This window comes from Poromitra crassiceps (assembly GCF_964638095.1).
Source record: "Poromitra crassiceps genome assembly, chromosome: 14".
Lineage (NCBI taxonomy): Eukaryota > Metazoa > Chordata > Actinopteri > Beryciformes > Melamphaidae > Poromitra > Poromitra crassiceps.
In genome coordinates, this window is record NC_139633.1 from 14,649,564 (window position 1) to 14,659,468 (window position 9,905).

Here is a 9,905-nt window from a genome sequence, read left to right on the forward strand (position 1 = left end):
CGTTGCCACCCAGTGACGCGATTTGTTTACCAAAATGCTGCTCGGCTGATACCTCGTATTACACTACTTTTGCATTACTTTCACCAAAATAACAGCAGTATCAGAATACCCTCGGGCTGGAACATTGGCTGGAACCATCCCGAAAAATAATTTAAACCGGCATTGATCACTGTAAACCGTCCAAAATTCTAAATGGCATCCTTTTCCTTTGTTATTGTCATCTATAGTGGTTATTTGCATAAAAACACAATTTGATTAGGAAATGGTTGTATCTTTATTTAAATATGTGCTTTGATAAAAAAGGGGAAAAAGTAACTCAATTTGTAACTTGTGTTACTTGACAAAGTAACTGGTATAATAGTGAAAATCCTATTGGTAATAATTACTTATTACATGTAGTTACTTTTGTAATGCAATACCCCCAACACTGCCAGGAACACACCTGTTCAGTTCCACAAAATAAGATTAGGCCAGTAAGCAAATCTATAACAATGTTGGCCGATGGTTCCCCATCACCCATGATGTTGGTTAAATCAAATCCTTTTAAACAGAAAGAGAAGTTGTGTAGGCTAAGTAGGCTAAGTGAGGTAGTGGTCACAGTCTGACCAGTGAATGACACCTATAGGCTACATCAGGGGTCCCAGTGCCAAAATATGTAGACCTTCTGAAGATTCTGAACCATCGTGAGCCAGTGCACCCTCTAGTTTTAAGTGAGTCACAGTCACAATTCACTCAAACATGTCTACTGTACAAAGCAATTTGGTAGAAAATCGAAAAATGTCCATTTCCAAAATACAGTAGCTATACACATGTGTAGAACTTTGGTGACTAAATAATACAAATGAAAAGAAAGGGATCTAATTTATTAATATCCATGAGATGTTTTACTGAAGATGCTTGAGGCAGACTCCAAGTTATCTGCCCATGTAGGAGACGATGGAGTTGCATTTTGCTCTTAATCCACATGGAGGCGATGCAGACCTTCACTGCAGAACCATAGCCACTACTTTCTCCATATCATGATACCAAAAGGCACTGGTAGCCGCTCAATATGGAGGAGGCGCTGCTTTTCGTACTCATGAAGTGGCTACTGACCGTTATCTTTGCTGCCCCCACAAAAAAAAAAAATAATAATAATAATAATAATAAAATAATAATAATAATAATAATAATAATAATAATAATAATAATAATAATAATAATAATAATGTGAAAAATAAAATAAAGTATGTCAGTGAACTTGCATCCTTCCAAATTACTTGACCTGGTAAAATTCTGCCTGTAGCAATTAAATGTGTGAAAAACGTCTCCCTATTTTTAACCCCTTCTCCCGCTGTTCTCCCAATCGGACCGGTCATTTGTCCCGTTAATCTTCCGATTTCATACTGACACAAATCAAATGGCTGTACTGTAGCCGGCATAGTTTTGAAGCCAGAGTGAAGTTGCTGGTATATGAAACTAGATGACCTAAGACGAAGGGTCAACCAGTGGCACGGCAGCACATAAGTGGGCAATTTAGATTTTTTGGGAAGAAATGTATAAATGCGCTGCCAAATTACATATTTCCCAGCCATTTGCATTTGCGTGACCTGCTTTTTAGGATATTTACGGTAGTGAGCCAAGCTACTCTGCCACTGATTGGTTAGCCTCCTTGATTTCCATGCATTCCAAAGCAGCAGAGACCACACCTTGGGCACACTGATTGAGAAGCGGATATGAACATGGCACTTCATATCAAAATGGTTGCCGACCCCTGACCGAAGGCATCCATTATGTGTGTGTGTGTGTGTGTGGGGGGGGGGGGGGGTCAGAAAATCTCCCTTTTTCACAGCCTAGTGTTGAGAAATTACTTTGGTTGATCAGAAAGGTATTTTTACGTCCTGGTTATCATTGACTTCAATGTCCACCATTGGGCCGGACCTCTGCATAGTTCTTGACCAGCTGGGAGATCCTGATGACTTTGATGTCCGATGGTTGCTTGTCATAGTTTGACCACAGATACTCTGGTGACAGGACCTTGGTTGGTTTGTTGTATAACAGGTACCTACAAGATGTGTGTGTGTGTGAGAGAGAGAGAGAGAGAGAGAGAGAGAATACAATATAATATATGTCACAAAAACCGGAAGATACAGAAAAAGACAAATAGAAAATAATGACAAAAGAAATGACCATTCGGACTCTAAAATAGAAAGAAAATGTGAGGGATCAAACCCAAACGAGGCAATATGTGCATCCATAATGACAAAACAACAAAGAAAGGGATACAATTTTTGGGGGGTGAGACAAGCTTTAAACATGAGGGAATTAATTGTCAGACTGTACTTGTTAAGATGACTCTCTTCCTGCCACACAGCCTCAATCTTGTTCTTGGCATCCACCTGTGACTGGTCATAACAGTACCTGAGGAACGACAAGAGGTAGAAGGAGCTCTAAAATATTTACTCACCAAGTAGTATTAGTTTGATAGTACATGGTCGCCACCGACCATGGCCACCGCTATCATCCATGATAGTTGGTGGCCATTTCTTCATTTTCCAATAATTTACCGAGGACTCCTAGCACCCCCACTTTGAAAAGCACAGGTACAGCCTAATGTAGATTTCTGAAGACAGTACATGCACATTGTCCACCATGTCATCAGCCCGTTCTCTCATCTTCCATCCATCACATCAGAAATAGAATAAAATGATCATAAGACAGAGGATTTGTTGTTGTTACCTGACTAGTTTGTACATGTCTTCCAGGTATCCACCCCAGACTGCTGCAGTGTAGTAGTAGTCTCCTTCACCAGTGGGGATGTAGGCCTGGGACCGACGCCGGCGCTCGTAAGGAAAGGCATCCCTGTTAGTGTTCTGAGACGGAGTAAAAAAATAGTGAAACAAATGCCAAAATATTGGGCAGTGCCATGTTTTACTAAACAGAATCACAAAATAAATGTTTTAATAAATAAATAAAATAATCTAAAACTATTCAATAAAAAATAAATCAAAAGTATTGATGTATGTATGTATGTTTGTATGTATGTATGTACAGTATGTATGTGTAACGGCGTTGTGTAGGTGGTACTTGCAGCAACCCATGTTAAGGGCTTGTCCAGGGGTGGGTACGAACCGCCGACCTTCGGCTTGGGAGTCCGACATGTTAACCGCAACGCCAAGAGAGCTAGCTCCCTTGGTGGAGCTGATTAACATGCCTTTATATCGAGGGAGTGAGTTTAACCAATCCACTCGCTACGTATTCAACTCGGTTACGTATGTATGTATGTATGTAAGTATTGATCAGCTCTATGAAAAGCATCAATACTATCACAGACAGAGATGACAACCATGTTATCAAAAACATAAAATCTGTAAATTTCTGAACACAATACACAATTTATGAAAACATGACTGTTGTGGCTGTAATAATAATATTAGGATAAGAAAGAGACGAAGAAGAAGAAAGAATGCAGGAGAGGTTGAAGAGACAAAATACTTTCATTAACTTAAGTATGAATATAGGAGAAGGAGTAAAACCTTGTAGTAGCCACGGTGAAGCACAGCGGACAGACGGCTAAGAGACTCTGCTCCAAAACGGTTGTAGAAGACGCTGTCAATGTCCATCATGAAGAGATAGTCTGCTTCGTGACGGATCTGAGAACAGGAGAGCAGTGGAGAGGAGGCAGCATGAAAGGAGCAGAGAATAGTGGGAGAACATGTTTTTGGAAGCTGAATAAGTAGTGTCAATATCAATGTGTCATCAAGTCTGTCATGTATAAAATCAAGGGGAAATAATCAGTAGATCTCCGCAATCTTATTTAAGTAACTTTTGTAAGAGATTTTTTACCATGGCGCTGGGACAGTGGCCCCACCCCCATAAGATGGGAAAGTCACTCACTAACTCAGTCAGTCACTCATTCAAAGGTAGTAGAGAGTCAGGATTGAGGGGTGGGTAGGCACTTGTTATGTAGATTTATGGTAATGAGTAAAAGCAATAAGAAAAACAGTAAAGCATTCATCTCTTGATTTGAACAGAAATAATACATTGCATTACAATCAACTGTGCAACACAGTCTGCATCAGCTAAGACTTTTTATAATACTTGAAGAAATAAGCAGCATTTATTAATTGTTTATTTTTTTAGAAGAGTGGTTAGTTCAAGAACGGTCCAGGTGTATATCATAAGTTAATAATGGACATGTGTGGGGACATAATCCAAACTACTTTTTATAATCCTATTGACTTGGACACTGCCAAGGACTGCATGTAGTGCAAAATGTACTATGAACCTGAGCTCAATATCATAAGATACAACCATCTTGATTACACAGACTATACGAGGGCAAACTATTTCATTGCATTGCTATAACCTATATTTGGAGGGGGGGGGGGGGGGGGGGGGAGTCATTTATGGCTACCTATAATGCAATGAATGGTTGTTTCATTTTAATGATTAGCTTCCTTTTAACAGGAAATCTTGTCCTCTGGCAGCGAGTCATAATAATTGATATCAAATTGATAATAATTGATATCAAAGGTTGTCTTTATAGTTGTTGACACCTGTTCTTTTCAGACAGTTGATATAACGGGCAATGAGCTGTATCTCATGGACAATTGCCATCTTCGTAAGATTCAGATTCAGATTCAGATTCATTTATTAAGGACTGCACAACAAAGTCGGCAGTCGGGCAAACTATAAAATGTCTTTTCAGTCAATGATCAAACTTAAAGCTTGCAGTCTGTAGCCTTTCCGTCTGGTTTCTCATAAACCCGTCATCTTTGTCAGTATTATATGGCCACAAACCATTCAAGTAGTAAAAACATGCGTCTTTCGGTTGCTAGTACTGTAACGCCTAATGAGCCTTCTTGTTATGGCCTTTCCACAAGCAATGTTTAACTACTTCCTTTAATGTTTCATCTCCTTTAACTATTTGTTGACCCGATGGCAGTCTGAACTAAAGCATTGGGCCACTCACACAAGGCTTTAGGCTTTAGGGCAAGAACAAATTGACTTTGTTTAAATACTGTTGACTGACTGGATGCTACTGGTCCAAAAAATAAGGAAGCAGACAAGATCCTGTCAATAGATGGCTTGCTGCTTTCTGATAGGTAGGGAGCTAACACTAGCATTGGGAGAAGATCATAAGATGGAAATGAGGGTATTACAAAAGGTGCAGTGCTTATAACAGCATACTGTGACTGAAAAGCACATTATTATTATTATTAATTTTTTTAAAGCTTTATTTATAGAGGGGATGTCTCACTGAGAGCAATGCTCTCTTTTTCAGGAGTGCCCTGTTCACATTCACACCTGGAAGCTGCACCAGTACAACCACAGTCTGAGCTGCTGGCCACTGAGCAGCTTCGCTGGAGCGGTTGGGGCTGGGGACCTTGCTCAAGGGCACCTCGGTGGTGGTAATGAGGGAGGGGCAGGCGCTGCCTTTTCACCTTCCCCATCAAGATTTATCCTGCCGGTCGCGGGGATTGAACCGACGACCTTCCGGTCACAAGCTCGCTTCTCTAACCATTGGGCCACCACTGCCCCAGTTACTACAACAGCAAATCAAATTGGCTGGTGAAATTGTGAAAGCATTAGCCACAGTCAGTGGTAAGTTCGTAAAACCATTAGTTTCATGTTGGTGTCAAGTATTACTTCCTTGAAGGAGAAGGAGAGCCAGCACACAAAATTTCCTTTCTTTGTGTTTATTCCAGTTTCACCAGGTACACAGACACGAACGTTTCAGCCTAATGGCCTTCTTCAGCGTGTTATGTTAAAGTATTACTTCCTACCTGTTTGTCTTCTTCAGCGTGTTATGTTAAAGTATTACTTCCTACCTGTTTGTCTTCTTCAGCGTGTTATGTTAAAGTATTACTTCCTACCTGTTTGTCGATGGTGATGGTGGCCCATTTCATCCTGCCAAGCACCACATCCTGCCAGCGGTTGGCACTGGGGACATTGACGACTGAGATCTTCCGGCCCTTGCCCAATGCAATCTGACCATAATAACAACAATAAATAATAATGAATAACAAATGTCAGAAACAATGACAGAATGCCAATAAAATGCATGTGCCCATGTTGGGTGCTTGAATTTGAAGGAATTGGCCCTGGAAACCTCTTACAAAGTCATTGAATTTGATGTTTAAGAAAGTGTGGGAACCCTGACAGTAGAATAGCACAATAAATATATAAACAACTAAAGTCACACGGAAACAATGGTGTGGCAGGAGGATACAACGTGCAGAGCCACTCATCAAAGGATTCAAAGGTTAAAAAATACGTGTAGCAGAATGTTATAAAAAAAGATGTAAAAATATGGGAAACTTTTTTTTTGCATTTACTGTTATGATAATGGCAAACTGGCTGGCAAGTTTTTCTCCATTTCATTGTGACTTTAATGGTAAAATACTAACTATATTGTGTTTATGTTTTTCTTTTTGTCTGTTTAGGCTATAAACCAAGATTGCAAGTCTCATCATTGTAGCACATCACAGGAAAAAAAAAAAAAATTACGGCACAAGGCCACATGCCAGGGGCCCAGGGCACAAAGGCCACTGCTCTATTGAGATTGTGAAGAGTGATTTCTTCAGAAATGTGTGTTAAAATGAGCCAATTATATCCTTTACATAGGGCAGGCTACATTAAACTGAGACCACTGGTGCTTTTAAAGCAACTGACAGTAGCAGGCTGGTAGCAGCAGGGCAATTAACATTGTTAATGTAATAATAATAGTAGTAATAGTCTAATAAGTAGTGCCGATCATAATAAACAACCACCCACCTTAGGAACCTGTGCTTCATTGTCTGTGAAGATGTAGTAGGTGACCCTGAAGCCAACGAGGAAGTACTTTTCACCTGTCTCCAGGAAGCCCTGTAGGAAACGGGTGTATCTGGTACAGATCAAGACAAGACAGAAGAGCCAGGTAAATGGATTATACCAATATACTCATAGAGACAGATGGGCAGACAGAGGAGAGGAGGGGGCAGCGCAGAACAGGAGTGGAGAGGAGAGGAGTGGAGAGGAGTGGAGAGGAGAGGAGAGGAGAGGAGAGGAGAGGAGAGGAGAGGAGAGGAGAGGAGAGGAGAGGAGAGGAGAGGAGAGGAGAGGAGAGAGTCCTATACTTACTTGCCGACAGCAAACACTACGACAGCAATTCTGGGGTCCATTCTCTTGTAGATTGCATCAATAACCACTGGATCGAAGGTTCCCTCCCAGACCAGAGGAGCATTCCAGTTTGTCACTGAGTTCACATCAGTCCGTCTGGAGTGAGGAAAAATATGGTTGACTTCAATCAATGTTTTGGCAAAATCAGCTCTATGTTAAATTTCTATGTTTTTCTTTCTCCCCAATTCCCTCTGCTGTCCGGGTCATTGCTCCACCCCCTCTGCCGACCTGGGGCAAGCCGTAGACTAGCACATGCTTTCTCTGATACATGTGCAGTCACCAACCGCTTCTTTTCACCTGACAGCGAGGGGTTGCACCGACAGGATGTAGCGCGTGGAAGGATCATGCTATTCCCCCCCATAAAACTAGTCATCTTAAAAGCCCTCTGTGGTTTTTCCACTTAGTCTCTCAAGCTTCAACAAAACACAGACATACACAGACATACGCACACAGATGGAAGAAACCTTTTGCATTCTGTTCATGTGGAAAGGCTTAAAAAGCCATGCAATAGACTGGCACCCCGCATGTGTCAACAAAGATGGCGCATCATGCAAATATACACTCACTAAGCACCTTATGCACCTCATGCAAATATCCAATCAGCCAATCACATGGTAGCAGTGCAATGCATACGATCATGCAGATACAGGTCAGCAGCTTCAGCTAATGTTCACATGTCAGAATGACGTTTGACCATAATTGGTGCCACGCTGGTTCGAGTATTTTGTCAAACTGCTGATGATCTCCTGAGATTTTCACATATAACAGTCTCTAGAGTTGACACAGAATGGTGTGGGAGGGGGGGAACATCCAGTGAGCAGCAGCAGTTCTGCAGATGGAGATGTTGTGTTGATGAGAGGTCAGAGGAGAATGGCCAGGCTGGTTGGATCTGACAGAAAGGCTAACTCAGATAACTGCTTTACTGTAGTACGCAGAAAAGCATCTCAGAATGCAACACATGAAACCTGGAGGCGGAGGACACTTCCTTCGGTAGCCAGTTGACATTTAGCTGAAAGGTGATACAGACCCAGTACTGGTATGGTGTTTCTAATTAAGTGATCAGTGATTGTACATACAAATTAGGTATTTCATGTATTGTCTACTCTACACAGAGCAGCTCATCTTAAAGGAACAGCTCACCGGCCGAAAATCCAAAATAAATATTTTCCCTCTCACCTGTAGTGCTATTTATCCATCTATATCGTTTTATGTTAGTTGCCTGCGTTTTGGAGATATCGGCCGCAGAGTTTCTGCCTTCTCTCCAATACAATGGAACTGGATGACACTCGGCTTGTGGTGGTCAAAGTGCCAAAGAAATACATTTGAAAAACTCAACAGCAATGTCTCTTTCCAGAAATCATGACCCCGATACTCAAGACCTTAAATATAACCATAACCATGAATATGGGTCACTTACCCTCGCTGTGTGCTAGGCTGAGGATATTTCACTCTGAAAAACAAAAGCAAAATATATTATTTATTATATCAATTATTATTTATTATTTCTATATATTATTATTATTATTTGTGTAATGCCATTGTCTGTATTGAATCATTACTTTTTTCATTACTTTTTCAGGTGAGGGAGGGGGGTAATGTGTGTGTGATGTGTGTTTTCTCTTTCAGGGTGGGGTGTGTGTGTGTGTGTGTGTGTGTGTGTGGGGGGGGGGGGGCTTGTGTATGCTGCTGATGCTTTTGCAATACTACTGGTCCTACAATAGAGTGTTGGGAGAGTTACTTTTAAAATGTATTCCACTACAGAACACATTACTGAATACATGCCCTAAAATGTCATTTTGTAACATATTCCATTAGATTACTCAAGTACCTTTATTCTAAATACGTTGGATTACTTTTGGAATACTTCTAAATCATCTTTCTGAGTCATTTGTCTGGTGGTCGCAACTTTCTTCCTCATGTTTGTAAGTAAAATAATGTTCTTTCTTTATATTTCCATGTCAAAAACGCGTTCCTGAGAGTGTCCTGGCTGTGTGTCTCCTCCAACATGGCTATTGTCTTGTGGTGTTACAGGTGCACTGCGCGCGCATAAATCTGTTTATGGGAAATGCGTGCCTCATATGAGAGCAAATAAAACTAAACAAACAAATAAAGTAATCCCCTATTTTTAAAGACAGTAACTGTATTCAGAATACCACCAATTTAAACTGTAACTGTAATGGGATACAGTTCCTCATATTTTGTATTTTAAATACTTTTTTTTATGTATTCCATTACTCCCCAACCCTGATAATAGATTATTTAATAATAGCCCTCTAAAAGTGCAGCTGAGATTGTATGGATGTTGTATAGAATGTAGAATAGAAGAACAAAAACACATAACTCACCCATTTTGCATTTTTAGCTCGCCAATCATCCAGCTGTGATTGTGTGAGCCATCTTTTGTGGTAATTACATATTTCACCTCTGGCTCAAGTTTGTTCGCGGTCACGGGTTCACACTCACAGTCATCACAAGAACTGCAAAGGAAAACACACAGTAAACATACCTGGTTTTGAAACGCATGCACGTAGTGGGACAATCACAGTGGGACAGGGACAGACAGAGCCCAAGCTCCAATTTATGTTGGGGATGATACTATAATAATATAATAGGGCAGTGTTCGTGTGGGACACCGATTGCTCAACCGCGCACCTTCAGAACGGCGCGCAAAGCGCAGCGCTAGAAGTGAGCGCGCTTAGCGCAGCGCTAGAAGTGAGCGCGCTTTAGCGCTCATTGTATGTAATCCGCCATATTATAAATGT

At 41.0% G+C, this 9,905-nt stretch overlaps 1 protein-coding gene across 1 annotated transcript; it reads right to left on the minus strand.

Moving 5' to 3' along the window:
• Positions 1–1,896: 1,896 nt before the first annotated feature.
• Positions 1,897–9,666, minus strand: LOC310789024 (globoside alpha-1,3-N-acetylgalactosaminyltransferase 1-like; the record flags this gene model as incomplete). Its single annotated transcript, XM_083650630.1, has 9 exons — positions 1,897–2,044; positions 2,323–2,400; positions 2,719–2,852; positions 3,516–3,632; positions 5,859–5,972; positions 6,760–6,868; positions 7,105–7,239; positions 8,561–8,593; positions 9,650–9,666. 9 exons carry the CDS (start codon positions 9,664–9,666, stop codon positions 1,897–1,899), a joined length of 885 nt encoding a protein of 294 aa, XP_083506756.1.
• Positions 9,667–9,905: the final 239 nt, after the last annotated feature.